The 22,107-nt window shown below is 36.7% G+C and overlaps 1 protein-coding gene across 2 annotated transcripts; it reads right to left on the bottom strand.

Annotated features, from left to right (window-relative positions):
- Positions 1-2,571: 2,571 nt before the first annotated feature.
- On the bottom strand, positions 2,572-21,727 carry LOC131478764 (eukaryotic translation initiation factor 2 subunit 3, Y-linked-like). 2 transcript variants are annotated; one of them, XM_058659327.1, is made up of 12 exons: positions 21,616-21,727; positions 20,701-20,764; positions 20,036-20,163; positions 19,825-19,946; positions 18,210-18,304; positions 15,744-15,902; positions 14,057-14,191; positions 11,874-11,968; positions 10,874-11,018; positions 8,644-8,813; positions 7,322-7,494; positions 2,572-2,751 (listed from the first exon to the last, which is right to left on the bottom strand). In XM_058659327.1, exons 1-12 carry the CDS (start codon positions 21,682-21,684, stop codon positions 2,688-2,690), a joined length of 1,419 nt encoding a protein of 472 aa, XP_058515310.1. In that variant the 5' UTR covers positions 21,685-21,727; the 3' UTR covers positions 2,572-2,687. The 2 variants fall into 2 exon arrangements, with proteins under 2 accessions (XP_058515310.1, XP_058515312.1); XM_058659329.1 differs by lacking the exon at positions 14,057-14,191.
- Between the last annotated feature and the right edge of the window lie 380 nt (positions 21,728-22,107).

Consider the following 22,107-nt stretch of genomic DNA (forward strand, 5'->3'; position numbering starts at 1 on the left):
CACAGGGCTGGGCCTTCTTCTCCCCAGCAGAATCTACTCCGGGACCTGGTTCTCTTGACCTTGCCAAATGTAACCCATCCTGTTCCAAAAGTGAGGTACTAGCATCTAGCCCTGCCAGACAGAATTCCAGCCATTGCTTTCGTGTGGGCTGGTATGTGGCAGTCAGCTATGTTCTGCACTAACAGTCTATCTCACGATTCCTATGTGGGCTGGTGAATCAGTCTGACCCAAATATTTCTTATGGATTCTCCCCTCCAAACCACCAGGTCTCAGTCCCTCACTTGCCTTCAAGTTCAGTGATTCCAGGACTCTCCTAAGTGTGGCAGCAGTGCCGTGGCCAGAGTCCAAAGCACTGAACATTGAGTCCGACCCAGCTCAGCTATCCCCAGCAGGCAGCATGCCGCTGAGGGCTCCCCCACCCCCAGGTCTGAAATAGTCTTACATGCTAGGAATCTAACTAAATAACTCTTAGGTGGTAAATCTCAATGTTATTTAATTTTTTTTAAAAAAACTTTTTAAACTATAATGCGTTGGACTTTTATTCAGTTCTAAATGAAGTTTAATTAAAGGTTAGTACCTATACCAGAAAAAGGAGTCAATTACATATGAGCACCAACATCTTCTCCAGCACTGTTTCAAATGTATTGTTCAAGTTTCTAGAAACATCAAGGAAACAATGATGTGCATATGCTTTCAATATCACCAAGTCTCTCCAAGTTAGTGTTTCCCAAGAATAAGATCATGAGCTGGTAATGAAAAACTACAGAATGATTAAATGTTTCAAAGGAATATATATTTTTAAAAGTTTATTTATTTTTATTGGAAAGACAGATATACAGAGAGGTGCAGAGACATAGAGGAAGATCTTCCATCTGATAGTTTACTCCCCAAGTGACTGCAACGGCTGGAGCTACGCCAATCTGAAGCCAGGAGCCAGGAGCTCTTCCGGGTCTCCCATATGGGTGCAGGGTCCCAAGGCTTTGGGCCATCCTCAACTGCTTTCCCAGGCCACAGGCAGGGAGCTAGATGGGAAGCGGCACAGCCAGGATTAGTACCTGGCAACCATATGGGATCCCGGCGCATGCAAGGTGAGGACCTTAACCACTACACTATCACGCTGGGCCATCAAAAGCTTAAAAGCTCTACTTTCTCTCCAGTTTACTGTGGGCCAAATTCCACTTCTGTTACCATTACTACAGTGATGTATTAAAATAGCTTAAAAGCATTCTGTTAATTCTAGCTTAAGCTAAGGTAAAACCAGACTCTTATCTTTTCTAGAAATAAAATATTAAATGTCCCAATGTGTCAATTAATGTTAAAATTGTTACTTGTATGACACATACTCCAAGTATATAAAAATTTATGTTCATGTGTTTGCAGTCATAACATGCAAAACTGTGCTGGTCAAAATCAGTTGTGAAGCACAAAGGTGTACCTTTCCCTGACAGTATTCCAATTTACCAGAGTTAAAATATTGTCTAATAAAAATGTTTAATATCCCTTACTTCCTTTGAATACCGATTATTTAAAGCCAGCATTTTGTCTTCTTTAAGTCCTATTTTCTCCAACATCTAACAACTTTCCAAAAAAAAGATGAATTATCTGATAATAGAAAAGTAGTAACATTATACACCTACATGTATACCATTAAACTGTTAGGACAAACTTTAAAAAGAAGCGATACACGTTGGTCCTTACTTAAAAGCATGTGATTAAACAGCACACTCCATAAGAAAGCCTTCTGGGATGTTTGAGTCCTGGTCCAACGTAAGTATTGGGCCGAGTAAGCAGAAATGTACCAAGTTTTCTATATTGTAATCCAGAAGGGAGTTTAAGAATGGTTTCTCTATAAACACACAAGCTCTAAAAGACATTTTGTTTGGGCAAATTTTCTTCTCACTTGAAATTTTTTTAAAAAGATATGCAGATATACAGAGAGGAGGAGAGACAGAAAGAAACATCTTTTGTCTGACGATTTACTCCCAAGTGGCTGCAAAGGCCGGTACTGTGCCGGACTGGAGCTAGGAGCCAGGAACCTCTTCCAGGTCTCCCACATAGGTGCAGGCTCCCAAGGCTTTGGGCCGTCCTCGACTGCTTTCCCAGGTCATAACTAGGGAGCTGAAGGCGAAGCAGGGTTGCCGGGATTAGAACCGACACTCACATGGGATCCCGGCGCATTTAGGGCGAGGACTTCAGCTGCTAGGCCACGCTGCTGGTTCCCTCGCTTGAAATTTTAAAGAGAAACCAACAGAAGAAAAAAGGGAACTCAACCTCATGACTCTTCTCATCTTTAAATTTTTGTTGATGGAAGCAGTTAATCGTGGAAATACTCAAAATGACATGGAAAAACTAAGAAGAAAACTTTATTTTAAGTAGATAAAATGGTTATTGTAATACAGCAAAAGACACTTGGAACAAACAGTTTCAATAAAGCAGCAACTATCTAAATATGAAAACTTTTAGCAATAATCAACATTTGCTTAACAGCATATTAAATTACAAATAACAATTTTTCTTTACTATTTAAGCAGTAGAGGTTAAATTTTTGTCACGAAAAGATAAGAATAACTTGAAAACTTCCATTATGATAATGAACTTCAAAATTTATTTCCTAGTTTGATTTTAAAAACATATTCCTAAAATGCTAACAGAAACTGACTTTATTCAAACGAACTAACTGTGCTTCTTCAGTCATCATCTACAGTTGGCTTGATGGTCACTCCTCTTCTTATCTGACCCCAACCAATTAAACTGCAAAATGAAAATATAAGAATTCATCAATTTAAAATCCATTTCATCACCTCCACTACACAACATGACATAACTAGTTTTAGTCAAACTTGTTCAAATAAGAGTTCTACAGACAGATGCCTGCATTATTTCCTTATCATCTACTGGCTTATGAGTAGGTTCTGGCTGGCAAAATAAGAAAGCTGCTATTATATATACATATGTTCATCTAATCATCTCAATATTCCTACCATTCAAAACTAGGTGGTAAGTAAATTTCAATTTCCCTTAAAAACTTCACAAAGACAAAATAGACAATATTACTTTAATACATTTCATTGCCCTTTAATCCCCAGAAAAGGCATTCCTAATTTTGACAAAGCCTCTGATAAAAATGTATTTAAACAAATATCAACCTTGAATGTCGTACACAGAATATTTTAGTTTGTCTGTGCTCTCAAGGTACTGGGCTTTGTTATGCGTGACTCTGAACTTGATAGCACCTGGCATCTGGTGCCCAAGTTTGAATATAATATCAGCAGCTGTTGAAAGCAGTGGTAGGCTTCAAGATAAACAGCCCTATCACATTGCTTCTGAAAACAAAGATTAAAGGCAAAGTTGCCTCAAAGAGACAATGAAGTTAAGACTCAGGCAAATTTAAAATAAGACATGTCAATGAGAAAAATAGAAGAAAAAATACAGTTACAAAGACATATTCTGAAATGATCTGAGTTTCAGATTATTAAAAGATAACTTCTGCATAAGGCTAGTATACACAGGAGTCATTATTTACCAAGAAAGGTAAGTATATAAAGAAATATAAAAGGTCCATTCATACAAACATGCTAGTTTCTGGAAATCAATAAAACAAAACAAACAAACAAACAAACAAAAAACACCACAAGTCTCAGAGTAACGTGACATAGAAATGTCCTAAAATATACCCTAAAGCTAAAAAACATGACAGAAATACAAAAAAAACAACAATTTATGAGCCAAATTATAAAAAGAACCAAAACATACTAAAATAAAAATAAAACTGAACTGAAAACTTTAAGAGTGCAAGAGTAGAGCCTGGTGCGGTAGCGTAGCTGTAAGGTCCTCGCCTTGAACGCACCAGGATCCCATATGTGCACCAGTTCTAATCCCACAGCCCCGCTTCCCATCCAGCTCCCTGCTTGTGGCCTGGGAAAGCAGTCGAGGACAGCCTTGGGCCACTGCACCCATGTGGGAGACCCGGAAGAAGATCCTGGCTCCTGGCTTTGGATAGGCGCAGCACCGGCCGTTGCGCTCACCTGGGGGGTGAATCATCGGACGGAAGATCTTCCTCTCTGTCTCTCCTCCTCTCTGTATATCTAACTTTGTAATAAAAATAATAAATCTTAGGGCCCGGCGGCATGGCCTAGTGGCTAAAGTCCTCGCCTTGAATGCCCCAGGATCCCATATGGGTGCCGGTTCTAATCCCAGCAGCTCCCCTTCCCATCCAGCTCCCTGCTTGTGGCCTGGGAAAGCAGTCGAGGATGGCCCAATGCACTGGGACCCTGCACCCACGTGGGAGACCCGGAGGAGGTTCCTGGTTCCCAGCTTCGGATTGGCGCGTACCGGCCCGTTGTGCTCACTTGGGGAGTGACTCATCGGACGGAAGATCTTCCTCTCTGCCTCTCCTCCTCTCTATATATCTGACTTTGTAATAAAAATAAATCTAAAAAAAATTAAAAAAAAAAAATCTTAAACAAAACAAAAAACAAATTTATATATTAGAGTAGCACCTATGACAGAAGAAATGAAAGAGAGTTTAAATAATGCTCCAAACTCCCAAATGTGAAGATATATATATATATATATAATATAATACAAAAGCTCTAAATTTTCTAGGCACCAAAATCATGGTATAATTGATTAGCCATCAGGTGAGACACCATAAATAGGAACGAATTCTTACTGCTCTGTTACACCTTTTTGCTGATGTGAAAGCAAGCGCATGTGGACTGGCTTACACCTGCATCAGAAGTGCGTCTCATGGGACTGAACCAGTAAATGCAAAGTCTCCATTACTTCCTCCAACTTTCAAATAAATAAAATTAATTTAAATAATATATATTATACATATATAATCATATTCTTTCAAGATATTAAGTGTGCCAGATTGTTACACTGCATAACAAAGGAATCAATATAAAGCATTACAAAATTATTCAAATAACAAAATTTATCATGTTAGATAGTAGGTAAATCTTAGATGATAAATGGCAAGAGATCTCCAAAGGTCAAGGACAAGGTGTGAAAAAGAAGGTAGGCAGTAACAAACAAAACAAAACAAAACAAATCAGTAATATGAATAGTCATGGGAATAATAATAAAAAAAAAGAAAATAACAGAAAACGCTAGGCTAAAAAGAATTTACAGAAGACACCAAAAATCAGGGAGACAGAAAGAACTTAAGTATTTTGCTATGTTTAGTCAAGCATGAAAGTCACTGAGAAAGGAAAGAATCTTTTTCTGCAACTGAATTAATTATATGTAAAATGAGGTATGGTTTATACAGACTAAAAAATGGGAACTATAAATTCAGTGACTAATTCTAGAAATAAAGCGTACAATTAAATTAAAGATGTATGTTTATGCATATGCCTGTATATATTGTACAAGAATGTTTCCTTGTTTTATTCATCTACAGCACTTAAAAATCTACCAAAAATTACTATAATAATTCTTACCTAAACACAGAATAATGAAGCAAAACTTCCAGCATTTTAAATCCGAAAATAAGGAAATGTTAAAATATTATGAGGTATTTTCAAAGAAAAGAGAAGCAACACTGAAAAAATTCTCAAAGGCTAATGGAGGACAATCTGGATTATAAATCACAGTAGCACAGACATCTTGGAATTCGAATAGTACATAAGTAAACAGGACAGAGCAATATCAAATGATAAATCTGGAGAAATGAAGAAAAGACATCCCATTTCCCTATTTTCAGCCAAAATTCTATCCTCAGATAAATTCAAAAAAGATTAATCGGGGCAAAAGAGGAGAATAAACCTGATAATTGTATGATTATTCTGTGCTTTAAGGATTTCCCCAAAGATTTACTATTTCCTGAGAGTGCAGGAAAAGTTTACAACAGTAATATTCGGTGATATATTATCCCATAAACAAAATTAACCTCAAAACTTACCTGCTTTATAACTAGATGTGAATGTTTCTGATATTAACAAAACCAACTATAGTGTTCTGGCGAAGAATATACTCATCTCAATTTAGTCAGAGGCAGTATCAAACTAACCCAACTGTAGAACATACTACTAACTAAATAGTATTCTTTAATTATTAACTCATGTTGAAATAAAGTTACACATTAAAAGAAATTAGTAAGACAAACCAAAATATAAAAGGAGGCCAGCATGATAGGTTAATTGGCCAATCCTCTGCTTGCATACACCAGCAAATTTTACGTGTACCAGTTTGTGTTTGGCTGTTCCACTTCCCATCCTGCTCCCTGTCTGTGGCCTGGGAAAGCAGTAAAGCACAGCTCAAGTCCTTGGGACCCTGCACTCATGTAGGAGATCCAGAAGCAGCTCTTCCTGGCTTCAGATCGGCTCAGCTCTGGCCACTGTGGCCATCTGGGGAGTAAAGCAGTGAACAGATCTTTCTGACTTCCCTCCACTATGTAAATCTTCCTTTCCATTGAGGATAAATAAAATTTTAAATAAAGGAGTAAATAAAATGAAATAAAATATATTGATACTGAGCTAGAATCAAGGAAAACAGCATAAAGAACATACTGGTTACATTTAAAAAATGTTAAGCTGATAACACACAGGTTATAGCATATTATCAGTATTAAAATTCTGAATTTGTTCTAATCAAGAATATCCTTAGTCTCAAGAAAGGCAATACTAATAGAAATTCAAAATATATACCCTATTTTAGTTTTCAAAAATAATAAGCTTGTATGTTTTTATACAAAGACTGTATGTCCTTGTTCACACATATGCTAAAAGTCAAAGACAACTGAATCACCAACACTGAATTGTTTATTTTTATTTATTTATTTATTTATTTTTTGGAAAGTCAAGATATATAGAGAGGAGGAGAGACAGAGAGGAAGATCTTCCATCCAATGATTCACTCCCCAAGTGAGCCGCCTTGACTAGAGCTGAGCCGATGTAAAGTCAGTAGCCTTTTCTTGGTCTCCCACGAGGTTTGGGCAACAAGATTTGGGGTCATCTTTGCTTTCCCAGGCCACAAGCAGGGAGCTGGATGGGAAGTGGAGCTGCCGGGATTAGAACCAGCGCCCATATGGGATCCTGGTGCATTCAATGAGAGGACTTTAGCCTCTAGGCAATAGTGCCGGGCCAGATTGCTTAATTTTGTTCTCAATGTGTCCAAGACTGAAGGAAATCCAACCATACTTTTGGTGTAAAAGACTGATTTATACAGTTAGAGATTTCAGTCATCCAACCTTACAGTTCAAACTTTAAGACACAAGAAGTATAAAATTCAGGAAAGAATGTATTGGCACATAGTTAAGAACTAAGTGCCATAAGAAACTAGTTCTTTCTTAATGAGCCCAAATCCAAAAACTTACCGCCAGTGTTTCTCAACTCTTCGGCTAAGAGCAATTTTTTCTCCTACTTCTGTGCACACAGGATTTGTGAGAACTATTTTACCCAGATCTGCCTTGACTGCACTAACTCTCCCTCCAGTAGACAGCGATCCTATGTTCACCATTAGCACCTCATTCTTTGATAGCTTTTGTACCTAGAGAAATAAATATATTAAGAAAAAACAAAAACTTAAACTTAGATCATGACTCAAACATAACCTGGAAATTTAGCTACCTTCTAGAAATCAATGGAAAAAAATTCCTAACAAATTTAAATTTTGAAATGTAATCTAAACTAACTCAAAATTAGTGCTTACATAAAACTGAGTAACATATATCAACCAATTCAAACAGCTGTGATTAAATAATTTTTAGAGAAAACGGGAAATAGCAGAGATGGGACAGAGAAAATATATTTATACTCTTAAGGTCCCACCTGCTGATTTGCTCCCTAACTGCCCCTAACATGACATTCAATTACTAGATCTATTGCTAAAGTCAACCATGGTCTGAACTGGCAAGAAACTAGTATCAGTAGCTGGGGACAGGAAACAAATCCAGATTCTCTTAATTAGGGATGCATTTTGGTTAGGTTAGTATTACCACTCGGTTCAGTTCAATATTTTTGAGATTGTTTCGTTAAGGAACTCAGAAAAAGACAAACACAAATTCTATAACATACAATTCATAAATTGTTTGTTACTTTCCACAACCATTACTTTTCTCTAATATGCAAAATACTTCATGACAGAAACGATAAAATTTTAAGCTCCTATCATCAGTAAGTAATGTAGTTCCCTGGAAATATGTAGAAAATTCATTTTGTGCTGTAATAACAAGTCTGGTGCTGAAAAGAAAAACGGAATTCAATACTGCTCTGCAGTCACTTGGCTATCTTTTCAAGATTATTGGGAGAAGTTTTAATTGAAAAATATATCATTCTTTTTTGAAATTCTGGACAGCTATTTACATCTAAAATTTAGTAACTATTAACATAATGATACATAAAAACATTATAAATTCATTTTTCAGAGCATGTAAGTATGCATTTCCTGTATCCTGGCCAACATAGTTGGTAACTTCCCACATTTGCTACATAAATATTATGAGTCCTGTTGGAATCACAAGCATTATTACATTATGTTTTAGAACACGTTATAAAATTGCTGCTTGTTTTTAAATTTTTGATCTGAATGGCAACTTTCATATAGAAAACTTTCACTTTATCTTTCCTTCAATTACAAAATGAAACACCAAGTAAGTGTTGTGTAACTTGTAAAACTAGAATGATAAATAATATTTACCTTTGCGGCTTTTTTGTCTCCTTCCGTGCGTACACCTAGAAGTCGTCTAAGTAGAAAATAAGAAATTTCTAGTTCTGTGAATATCTCTGGCAAAGATCCAACTGCACCAAGCACTTGCCCAACCATTCTATCAGCTCGGCACAATGTGGGGTCGATTTTTGTTCCCACACCTAGTATAAAATATATGCAAATATTTAAAGCTACTTTTACTTAAAATATCTTCAAACCTAAAGTCAGACATAGCAGAAAAGTATGTAGCACACCCAAACAGTGGTATTTAACAGATGTGTAAATTCCTATAGAAAAAAAAATCACTGCTTTATCTAAAAGCAGAGAACTATAAGGTTTTGTTGAAAATCTAAGGAAAAACTGAAAATAAAAGGCAGTTTCCTCTTACTAATGCAACTCTTTTTTAAAAATGATTTATCTTTATTTGAAAGGCAGAGTTACAGAAAAGAGACAGAAATATAGTGTCCACTGGTTTCTCTCCAAATGGCCACAATGAGTGGAGCTGAGCTGAACTGAGCTGATCTGAAACCAGGAGCCAGAAGCCAGGAGCCTCTTCCAGGTCTCTCATGAGGGTGCAGGGTTCCAACACTTTGGACCATCCTAGACTGCTTTCCCAGGCCACAAGTAGGGACCTGGATGGAAAGTGGTGCAGACAGGACATGAAGCTGTGCCTATATAGGAACCTGGTGCATGCAAGGGGCCCGTGAGCCATGAACAGGCCCTGCAGATTTATCAGTTGTAACAAATACACTGTAAACTAATCACCGATATTTTAAAATCTTCTCAATCTTCATTAAGTCTTTTTAAAGATTAAAGTTGGTGCCAGAAGAAGCTCCTGATAACTTATCGGTGTAGTTCCGACTTTAAAACATTTCAAGAGAATCAGTAGATGGAAGATCTGTGTCTGCCCTCTCTCAGTAAATCTTCCAAGTAAAACAAATCAATCTTTTTCAAAAGAAAAAAAAGTTTTAAAGCAGGAAGATTGGCACATATATAGAATTTAAGCAATGCAAAAAACAATTGTTTTTGAAGAGGTAGATGTTAGTACTACTAGAGAATAACCTAGGTCAACACTTTTCAATGTGTCCTACAGATAAAAGGGTTTAAAACCCAAAGGTATCGATGAGAGCAATGTCTCAGAAAAATACGTCAAAACATTTGTGTAAGAGAACCAAGAGGACAATCTGACACAACATTAATGCTAAAGATGAAAACTGTGCCAGAGTAGTTCAACAGTAGGATGAGTAACACTGAAGGCAAAAAAGGTAAACTTCAAGAGCATAAGATTATCTGAATAAGAAAAGAAAAAAAGAGAAACTAGCAATCTTGGGGACCTGGGACATAAAGTATAGCAACAAATATGAAATAAGCTCTGAAGGAATCAGATAACAACATTTGAAGAAACAATCAGTACAGAACAGACTCTACATAAAACAATAAAAAAATTAACACAAATGTTCTTACAAGGTTAGTGGTTAATTTCTCAAAAAAAACATCAAAAGTCAAAATTCAATCAAGACAATTAATCAAAAACAAAATCCACTTATATTCACCCAGTATATTCCTCCCTAGTCTTATGGTAAAAGACAATAAAATTTCTCACATGATTTTGTCTTTCTTGGAGAGCGACAATTTTTAGGATAGTAAACAATCAGAAAGCCCATCAAATATTTTTAGCAACTCCTAAAAGATTACTGAACTATGACACCATAAATACAAAATATGTTTTTGCTCAACTTGTTATTTTATAAAAATATAAACCAAAATAGATAATACTACTGTAAGTGTATCTTAAATATGAAATCAAAGAACTCTGCTGAAAATTATTCCAATGTATCTTTTATGAATAATCATGTATATTTTTATGAACTTGCATTAGAAAATAAATAACCACATGAATATCAGCCATCCAATGCCTTCACAATATTGTACTATTTAAATATGTTAATATACCTAATTAGAAACATGCTCCTGGGATAACTGATATACTTTTTTTTTTTTAAAGATTTATTTCATTTTTATTACGAAGTCAGATATACTGAGAGGAGGAGAGACAGAGAGGAAGTGGAGCTGCCGGGATTAGAACCAGCGGCCATATGGGATCAAGGCGAGGACCTTAGCCACTAGGCCACGCCGAGCCCATAACTGATACACTTTTAAAAATAGTCCAAATAGCTACAAATAAAATCTGATGAACTAGTAAAACAAAAAACAGTCATACCAATAAGACCACCTGGGGCAGCATACTGCAGATCATTGTGTTCTGCAAAAAGTGATATAATTTTTGAAAATATTGATTTACACATGAGTTTTCCATCATTATCCTTGGACACAATACCAGGTCGAACTTCTATTTCCTGGCACACCTGAAACAAATAATTGAAGTTTCTGGACTATTTAAATGTAAACAATCTCAGGATGTAGAATGCTAAAGCAAACAGGCATTTGCAAAAATAATTTCAAACATTGCAAGAAAAGGAATAAATATCAAATTATTCAACACATTGTTTCAGAGTTCAGACATAAATGATAATGTATATTAAAGTATAAAACATTTTCTTTAATAATGTCATTTAAAAATTTTGTGTGATACAAGCAAGGAGCTGGCAGGGAAGTAGAGCAGCCAGGACATAAACCAGTGCCCACTGGTATCTTGGCACAAATGAGGTCTTTAGCCACTAGGCTACCATACCAGGACCTGTTAGTTTCATTTTAAATATTATCTCTGCATACCCATACACGCATGAACAAAACACCATTTTGAAGTAATTGATGATTGTATGCAGGTAATTATATGGTCATCCATAAAACATGAAGTGGAAAGAATGATCTAAATGAACATGTGTGCTATCCAATGTTTAGAGTTTCTAAGGTAAACGTTCTTGAAATTTGAGAACGTAAGGATCGCAAAACCCATACATTACTGTCCTAATGAGCAGTCAGCATGACAAATGTTTTGCTAGGTTTGTTGACACTTTAAATCACTGATATTGGAAAGCAATACTTGGAACTAAATGAAACATGGACTGATGCATTTCCAAAAGCATGAACGTGAAACCACTGTAGCACAATTTTTGCTAATATGCCTGTTTTCTTACATTATCTACTAAACTAACCCAATAATAAATCAAAGCTGGTTTTACGATGTTTTGTAAAAAAAAAAAAAAATTTGTGTGATAATTCTCTTTCATCTTAGTAAGTAAGCTTAAAATATGATTTACCTTTAAAACTCCTTTTAAAATACTGCCACCGGCTACACCGCCTTTAAGGTCATCAACTTCACAGCCAGGTTTGTTAACATCAAATGACCTAATCACTGTGGATCAGACAGGAGGGAAAAACAAGAAACTATAAAGTCCACTCTAGTATTTGAATCAGAAGACATCTTTTTCAGATAATCTTTTCTTTTTTTTTTTAAAGATATATTTATTTTTATTGGAAAGGTGGATATACAGAGAGCAGGTAAGACAGAGAGGAAGATCTTCCGTCCAATGATTCACCCCCTAAGCAAGTGCAACGGCTGGCGGTGAGCCAATCCGAAGCCAGGAGCCAGGAACTTCCTCCAGGTCTCCCATATGGGTTCAGGGTCCCAAATCTTTGGGCTGTCCTTGACTGCTTTCCCAGGCCACAAGCAGGGAGCTGGATGGGAAGTAGAGCAGCTGCAATTAGAACCGGCGCCCATATGGGATCCTGGTGCATGCAAAGTGAGGACTTTAGCCACTACGCCATGCTGCCGGGCCCCAGCCTGACTTTTTAAAAAAGACTTATTTTTATTGGAAAGGCAGATTTACACAGTGGAGAGACAGACAGACCTTCCATCCACTGATTCACTCCCCAAATGGCTCAATGGCCAGAGCTGAGCTGATCTGAAGCCAGGGGCCAGGAGTCTGCTCTGAGGGTGAATGTTCCCAAGGCTTTGGGCCATCCTTCATTGTTTCCCCAGGTCATAGGCAGGGAGTTTTATGGGAAATGGAGGAGTTGGGACATGAATCAGAGCCCTTATGGAATCCCAGTGCATGCAAGTGAAGGATTAGTCAACTTAGTCATTGTGACTCTTAAAGAGAAATACTCACATGCAAATGTTTTACAACAGTGTCACATATATGAGGGTAGAGTGAAAACAGAACATTTGGAACCAAACCTGCCAAGAACCTGGATCCTTGTAAGGGTAAGAACAAAATTTTGTGATGGTTGCATATCAGTTTTGTGATATCTATGGCAGTCTTACTATCTTTTACAGTACAATCTTTATCCTCATTTAAAATAAAATACACATGTGTGCATGTATGTATATATATGTGTGTGCATGTATATACACATCTACATATGCATATTACATTATATTAACACAGGAAGAGACATAAAAAGATACATTTTTTTTAGTGCTGTTCAGTTTCTTCAACACTTGTGTTATACTACTCCGGTAATAAAAAGACATCATCTCAGAATTATCTAACTTGTGCATATGTGAGCACATTTATAAAATGTTTATCAAAATAAAGCAAGAAAATACGCTCAGAAAATACACAAATGGCCCAGTTATACTAAAATGTTATATTATGGAAAGCCTACCTACATAACCACATTATTTCCATATCAATAACAAAAATTTAAAAAAGAAATTAAAAAATTACTTAAAGGGCCTGGCTTGATATCGTAGCAGTTAAAGTCCTCGCCGTGCGTGTGCAGGGATCCCAAATGGGCACCAGTTCTAATCCCGGCTGCTCCACTTCTCATCCAGCTCCCTGCTTGTGGCCTGGGAAAGCAGTCGAGGACGGCCCAAAGATTTGGGACCCTGAACCCGCGTGGGAGACCTGGAGGAATTTTCTGGCTCCTGGCTTCGGACTGGCTCACCTAGAGCCATTGCAGCTTCTTGTAGAGTGAACTGTCAGACGGATCTTCCTCTCTGTCTCTCCTTCTCTCTGTATATCTGCCTTTCCAATAAAAAATAAATAAATCTTTAAAGACAAACAGTGAAAAAAACACCAAAAATTACAGTTTAATGACACACTGAAATCACCTTTTAACAACTTTAAAATACCATCTTTTCATAGCAACTTACGTTACTCCATTAACACATAACATACCATAAACTATAACCTAGCACAGAAAATTAACACTCATTTCTTTGGGATTCTGTCCCTCATTTTGTAATACACTCTAACACTGCTAATACTCTCTTAAATAAATTCATGCTAATATGTAAGCTTTCATTTCTTCACTTAATTCAGAATAGTATGATGCCCTTAAATTTCATAAACCTATTCTTAATTTTCAACAATAGACAAATGACGTTTGTATCTTACTAATAGAGAGAATACATAAGAAAATACTCTCTCAAGTGTTAGCAACAAGGCAGAAAAACCAAGCCGAAGAGTCAAAAGTCAATATGAGAAATCCATACCAATAAGCCGGGGCTCTGATGTGAAATCTCTTAGAGGTATTGGAATTTTCTTTACTATGTACTCACACACCACTTCAATATTATACTTCAACTGAGCAGAAATTGGGATAACAGGAGCCCCTTCTGCTACTGTACCTTTAGGACAAAATTCAGAAATCTCAGTAAGTAAGACAGAATTACAAAATTTTCACTTAACCAAGACTGCTAAACACATAAACCTTAGCTCTGAATAACTGATTCAAACATGCTAACCAAAACGGACCAAACATTATAAAAAATTAGCATTTTAAAATACACAACAAGCTTTAACAGCAAGTCAAACAAGGACAAAAATAAAATATCTAAAACAAAACATTAAATCTTCTTCAAAAGGAAGATAATGTTTCTGAGAAAGAAAAAACTGAAGAATTTATAACACGTTAAGTAGTATTGTGTTGCAGTGACACTGGGACCTGTCACCCAAGTGGGATTCCTGTATGGAATTCAAGACCTTTTTGACTGGCCTGGCCCACTCCTGACTATTTTAATCATCTGAGCAGTGAACTAGCACATGGGCAAACTCTCTATAGAGGTTTGCCTTTCAATTAAATTAAAAAACAAAATGTTATGTTTTGAATGTTATATGTTGTGTATAAACTAAAATTGAAGTATAGGTGAGGTGGTCACAGAAGGTGGCTGGGAACCCGCATTTACTTTTAACATATTGGTTACTCATTACTATGTCAATTAATTCCATAATGATGTAAATTTTTGCTGATGGTATGTTGGAGCTTTCAATTGACTGGGATGATACTCTGCTGGCTCTGTCATCAGACCAGAGAGGGTATACCTAAGAAGCCGTTGAACTTGACTGGACAATAAGATGCTGGACTCTGTGTTTGGTATACGCTTGCAATGGGGAAATCTCAACTGAACTTGAGCTGTGGTTATGCAGCAAGGTGGAGGAATCCACCATGGTGGGAGGGTTTGGGGAGGTGTGGGGAGAACCCAAGTATCTATGTAATTGTGTCACATAATACAATGTAATTACTGAAGTTAAATAATAAATAATTAAAAAAAAAAACAAAAAAAAAAAAACAAAAGAGCAGCAAAAAACCCTTAAGGCCTAAAGTAGTAAGAGACAGACAGGAAGATCTTCCATCCGATGATTCACTCCCCAAGTGAGCCGCAACGGGCCGGTGCGCGCCGATCCGAAGCCGGGAACCAGGAACCTCTTCCGGGTCTCCCACGCAAGTGCAGTGTCCCAAAGCTTTGGGCCGTCCTCGACTGCTTTCCCAGGCCACAAGCAGGGAGCTGGATGGGAAGTGGAGCTGCCGGGATTAGAACCAGCGCCCATATGGGATCCCGGGGCTTTCAAGGCGAGGACTTTAGCCGCTAGGCCACGCCGCCGGGCCCGAAAGACACTTTTAAGAGAGATAGCTTCACAAAATCAACCAAAAACAAGTGCTTTTACCTATTATACTGTCTGGATAAATTAAAAACTTATTTCACTGATGATTAACTTCATTTCTAGCTACAATTACATACTGAGAAACAGATTGCAGATTTTGTGCTAGGTTGCTCAAAGTACCAAAGCATCAAGTAGCACATAAATATATAGTTGTTACAAAATCACCCAGTCTGGCTAATCTATTATAGCTGAATTAAACATCATAATTCATAGTTCTTACACATTCTAGCTTCTTACCTTGTACAAATGCAAGAATTTGTTCATATTGTTCTTTAGCTTGACTTTCTTTTACCAAGTCAATTTTGTTTTGCAATATCAATATATGTTTCAATTTCATAATTTCTATGGCAGCTAGGTGTTCAGATGTCTGAGGTTGTGGACAAGATTCATTACCAGCTAAATTGATGTTAAAAGAGATGGAAAAACAAAAAGCAAGATGAGTAGCTAAGAATTAGTAGACACCAACAGAAAGAACCCTCGATGCCCTCCTCAAGGCAAACACTACGTTCTAACAGAAGTCTTAAAGTATGACCTATTTAAAATTCCTTTCCTAATTTCATTGATTCCTCCCAGCTTTTTAATTCCCAGTTCCCATCCTATATATAATTTACTAGCTAATGTATATAACATATAAAATAAGTAGAATTATGGATTCTGAAATCAGTTTGTTCTTTGGGGTCTCCATAACAGCCTTTGCTTAGGTATAAAAAATTCTTCAGATTTCAGCTCATCTCCACATAGCCAAAAAAGGAACCTAATTGATGTCTGCTGACCTTTACAAAATATACCACCCTTCTATGATCCCCACCTTCTGATTCTTACTCTGGTGAAATTCCCTATGTGTGTGATGGGTAGATAACATGGCAAATTCTCAAACCATGTTCCAAAAACCTTGGCTTTTGAGGAGCAGGCTCAAAACAGAAACTTTGTAAGCAGTGGTCACAATTAACTAAATGGGCATAAAAGCAGACTCTCAGTAACAGAAGCCCCTGTTGGCATATTTAATATACAATGAACCCATTATAAAGACCGTGAGCCAGAAATACTAACAGTCCTGGTTTTCAGAAAATTGTCTCTGATTCTAATGCACTAAACATGAAGTACTGTTACATACAACAAATGGCAGAGACACTAACAAAACACAAGGACATTATCTTCAGTGATAAGCAACAAACTACTCTAAATGTTTTGTTTTACATGCCAAGGATCTTTCGCAACTTGTGCTTTAAAAAAAGGTTTCTGTAGTCTAGTGGCTAAAGTTCTTGCCTTACACATGCCACGATCCCATATAGGCGCTGGTTCTGATCCCAGCGGCTCCATTTCCCATCCAGCTCCCTGCTTGTGGCCTGGGAAAGCAGTCGAGGATAGCCCAGTGCTTTGGTATCCTGCACCAGTGTGGGAGACCTGGAGGAGGTTCCTGGCTCCTGGCTTTGGATCAGCTCAGGTCGGGCCATTGTGGCCACTTGGGGATGAATTGGAAGATGGCAGATCTTCCTCTGTCTCTAATGCTCTCTGTATATCTGACTGCCCAATAATAATAAGAAAAGTTTCTGATTTGAAAGGTAGAGGGATATTAACAGAGAGAGAGAGAGAGAGAGAGAGAGAGAAACAAAGAAAAACAGAGACAGAGCCTGTATTCACTGGTTCACTCTCCAAACTTAGCAGGCAGGGTCAGAACAAGTTGAAGCAGGGGACCCAAATTAAACATCCAATCCTACCACACAATAATTCAGAACAAAACTACCTGGACTGCCTCATAAAGGAATTAGTAGGAAGCTAGATGGACACTTGGTACTGTGATATAGGACACATGTAATCCAAGGGAACCCTGCCTACCTTCATATTATGTAACTTTCCCTGTGATCTTAATCTATATCTTCCTGTATTAAACTATAATCATGTGGCTTCTGTGTAGCTCTAACATTATTAAAACTATGGGTTTTAGGAACTCTACAGAATTACAACTGATAGCCAAGGCACAGTAGTTTCAATGAATTCCAAACAGGTCCCCTAAAATTATATCTAAAGCTCACACAGATATCAAAGCACAAGTATTGCCAGAAAATGTCCATTTTGATTCATCTTTTGTCATAATGAAACCAATATCTATATAAAACCCTTAATGCTGATAGTGCAATGAACAGACAAGTAAGCCAACATGTACTTCTGTAAAAAATTTGAAACCTTACATAATTCAATAAAATGCTAATTTTTTAAAAAGAAGTTTTTGCATGCTGCATAACATAATGTTCTGAGATAGCAGCCTCCCTTACTTGACATTGTGCTTAATTAGTTCCCATTTATGTTATTTTCAGGCTTTTTCTTTAGCTATTCCATTTCAAATTGACCGCAGATTGATCTGTTAAAATCTTTTTTTTTAAGGTTTATTTATTTTTATTGCAAAGTGAGATATACAGACAGCAGGAGAGGCAGAGAAAAGGATATTCCTCCTGTTGATTCATTCCTCAAAAGGCCACAATGGCCAGAACTGGGCCAAGTTGAAGCCAGGAGCCAGGAGCTTATTTGAGTCTCCTATGTGGGTGCAGGGTCCCAAGGCTTTGAGCCATCCCCCACAAACAATGAGCTGGATGGAAGCGGGGCCACTGGGATTAGAACTGGTGCCCATATGGATTCCCAGTGCATACAAGGCGAGGACTTGAGGACTTTAGCCACTAGACTACCATGGCAGGCCGAATCACTTACCTATCAACAGAAGAGCTGCATCCATCACCGCTGCACCATTCAGCATAGTGGCCATCAAAATATCATGACCAGGACAGTCAACAAAAGAAACATGTCTAACAATGAGAAATGACAGTTGATGAAATGATAGATCAATAAACATGTATTTCATGAATTCCTTAAGAGTTAATCACTTTGAAAATAATTTGGCTAAAATATAAACAACCATAAAACCCAGTATGCTTCTAGAACTTCAAAATCAGATTACCACGTGGATGAAAATGGTTATGTGCTGACATAATCTATTTAACATTAACACCTAATAAAATTAAGAAAAACCCCAAATTCAAACAAAATGAAGATACACACTTAGTAAACTGTACTAATACCATGGATTTTAAAGCCATATTTTAGTAAGTAAGAAAAGTAAGTAAGAAAAGTGGACGTTGCCCATTTGTTTGCTGAACTTGTTAGCTATTAAAAATTAAGAAATTCTTCCCACATCCTAGACCCATAAAAATGTTAAAATTATCTTCCATATATTAGCTTCTCATTTGACCATAGTGTTCGGAAGACAATTATTTTCTAATTTTGTTAAAACATAGCCTACTGATTTTATCTATCATGGATCACATTTTAGAGTAATATCAAATAACTCATCATTAAGTCCTAAATCTTAAAGATTTTCCATTATACTTATATCTAACAATTTTTGTTTTACCAAGTCAACTTGGATTCCCAAATATATGTACAATTAGCCCATTATATCCACAATAGATTGCTTCAGAGAAAGAAATACCAGTAAGTTAGAAAACAGTTACAAGTACAGAGACATATAAATTTAGACGTAACATCCTTTCAATTGGAAAAAAAAAAGCCAAAAAGAAAAAAAAAGAGCTAAGCACCAAAGATGAAGCAATTTAGTTTAAACGTAATTTGCTTCATGAAAAAGAACCTCATAATACAGGATTTTCTTGTTCTGATGGAATCGGGGTAAACTTGTGACCAGATTTAGTACAGTAACTTGCTTCTACAAAATAATTTATTATTGAAAAAATGAGAAATGTTCATAAGACAATTTGTTAACAGTTCTCTAATACTCCGAAAAGCTAAATTAAACGAAGGTGACATTAAAACAAACAAAACTAAATTATTCACTAAAAAAACTCATTTTAAGATCTCATCTTTCCTTGGGTAAATCCTAAAATTTCTAAATCCTTCATCAGGTTGAGAACTGACAATGTTTCCATGGAAATCACACTACACAATAACAACCCATCTAAATATACAGAGTCAGAAAGTAAAGAATTAGGTGTAAGAAACTAAGAATATTCATTGTTCTAATGAACAATTTTTGGAAACAAAAGAAGCCTCCATAAAAAAAAATATCTTTTAATTGCCCTTATAATCCTCTTTTAGTGAGATTACACATACATATTATAACTGTTTAAATAATGAGTTAAAAAAACCTGAACTTTTGTAAACTGTTCTATCTCAAAATGCTAAAACCTTATTTCCTTACCCAATTTTTGTTGGAAATAAATCCACAACAAATGGCTTTCGATTGTATATTCAGCTTCATTAATTATTTTGCAAGTACAAAACAAAAAGGCATATTCAGCACAAGAATGATTACCTGACTAGTTTGAAGTTTCCTTTGGTTCCAGGAATGTCTGTAGGAAACTCATCAGGTGTGCTACTTCCACAGGATCTATAACATTCTGGGCGAGGACACCCTAGGTCATCAAGTTTATAAATCTAAAAATTGCAAAGAAAATACTGGGTTTGGCATTTGTATAGTCACAATTACAGTAAAATTAATTTTATTTCCACAAAATATTCTGTACCTTAGCATTTGCATATCCAAGCTTGATAGTAATATTTCTTTCCAGTTCATTTTTGAATCTTACAGTGTGAACTCCAGAAATAGCTTTCACAACTGTGGATTTTCCATGAGCAACATGACCAATTGTACCTGCAAAGGACCACAACAAAAAATTTCTATGCAACAAATCATTTCCAATATCCCATCAGAAAAAAATAACTATAACCATGACCAAGCTTCAACCAAAAACACTGATTCTATGATTACAATGCTATTAAAGGAAAACTTGTAAAAACCTTATAATAATCCCGAGTCTTGTATCCATTAGGTTCAGGAAAACTTGAAATAACCGATTTATTTAATTACCAAGGAGATCAATTAAAAATGCTCTTCTTACAAGCAGCCAACAAGAAAAAAAGACTTTTGAAAACTGAGATAACAGTCCTGTGCATCAGACCGTTCACATGTCTTTAAACTCCTTAAGAAAGTAGTTGTACATTTTCATACTGATATCTTAACAATACAGCACGTTATTTCTTTACAAGCCGTTACGTGTTTTATGTGTTTCACAATATATATTACTTCAATTTTCAATCTTCCTATAACTCTAATTGCACCAAATATAATCATTTCTGAAAGCAGTCAAATTAGGTCAACAGAAGCACATATTCATGCAGTTATTCTTACCAATATTAATTGTAGCTTGCCTGCTGATTATTTCCCGTGAAAGTGGTGTCAACTTGCCAACGTCCTGCAAAAAAATTTTATTTTGAATCACAAAATGAAGACAAGATTAGAACTTTCCTTTGACTTTACTTTTGATATTTGTATTTCTAATACCTAGGTAACTCTGTATGGAGGTTTAAAAAAATCTCCTCTACTGTAAAAAAATGTATATTCCAGAAATAATCTGATTGATGGAAAAAGCCCCTTTAAACAAAACTGCAAGTTTCATTCACTACAGAATTTTTTTTAAATTTATTGTATTGTTGACAATCTTTACATAGTTAATTACAGTTAAAGAAAAAAAAAACGTTCAGGGGGATAGGGAAGTGGGTAATACTATTATGTCCATATTGTTTCCATCATGTATCTGAGGTAAAGGGGGATATTGAGGGAGAAGCCCCACCCGGTTTCCCGCCCACCCCAAGTCCCGGATGTGGGGCATGCTCTGAGATATGTGCTCGAGTGGTGTTAATAGTTCACCAGTTATGAATCACTGCCAGTTTCGCTCGGTGAGGTCGTCCACTGATTGATATGGTCCATCATAAAGTCTCCGTTTGCCCCAATTTTACAGAATTTTAAAAAACAAGTATTAGCAGATTCACAGAGCTTCACCAGACATACAAAATTAAACTTAACATCCGCGACCTGCGCAAACTTTCGGGAGATGAAAATTTTCATGACACATAACAAATGTAAGCGGAATCTCCAAAAGACATCCTGAAAATCAGAAGGCGGCAGCATTATAGTACAGTTTAGCACATTAGATTCCTAGTTCCCCGCATAATTCGGACTGTGGACAGCCGGTAATGAATCCAGGAAAGCCTGGCCAACCTGAATCATAACTTTACTTCTCATGCTTTAAAAGCGAAAACTTACCAAAGTAGCCAGATCCTGACGAGAAAGATGCGGTTGCCTCACGGTCACCCCAGCCTCACTAGCCGCCATATTTTGAGAAGACGTTACATGTTACTGGAAACAACGTAGGACCCTCCGTTCGGGTTTGGACCGTAAGGAAGGAAGGCTAAGTCCCACGCCTGGGAAAAACACATACACACACAAACACACTACCGGTAAATCAGTGAACCTCATTGTAAGTCGTTTTCTTTTTTTGTGCTTTGACAATATCTAATAACAGCAAACACTATGTAAAGTTTCAAAAAATAGTCTCCTCAAATCTTTTATGTGTTCAGGCAGCGCTGAGGACAGCCAAAGTAAGGCCCCGATGCGAAGGGCGTGGCGTAGCTCTAGCGCGTGCTCGTGAGTCAGGAGTGTTTAGGATGGTATGTTTTTAGGGTGATGTGGTTTTATTGGATGTAGACTAGAGCAGTATTTTCTGCGGGCGTTAAACAGCCCTCTAAGCACTTCCCT

Source organism: Ochotona princeps, chromosome Y (genome assembly GCF_030435755.1).
Source record: "Ochotona princeps isolate mOchPri1 chromosome Y, mOchPri1.hap1, whole genome shotgun sequence".
Lineage (NCBI taxonomy): Eukaryota > Metazoa > Chordata > Mammalia > Lagomorpha > Ochotonidae > Ochotona > Ochotona princeps.

Bases quoted from the DNA above. Each gene is read 5' to 3' on its own strand.
- LOC131478764 (XM_058659327.1), bottom strand. From the start codon at position 21,684: ATGGCGGCTAGTGAGGCTGGGGTGACCGTGAGGCAACCGCATCTTTCT. The intron at 19,947-20,035 runs GTACAGAATATT...TGCAATTTTTAG, and splicing joins TTGGATATGCAAATGCTAAG to ATTTATAAACTTGATGACCT. The intron at 2,752-7,321 runs GTAAGTTTTTGG...TTCATTTTGCAG, and splicing joins AGAGTTGAGAAACACTGGCG to TTTAATTGGTTGGGGTCAGA.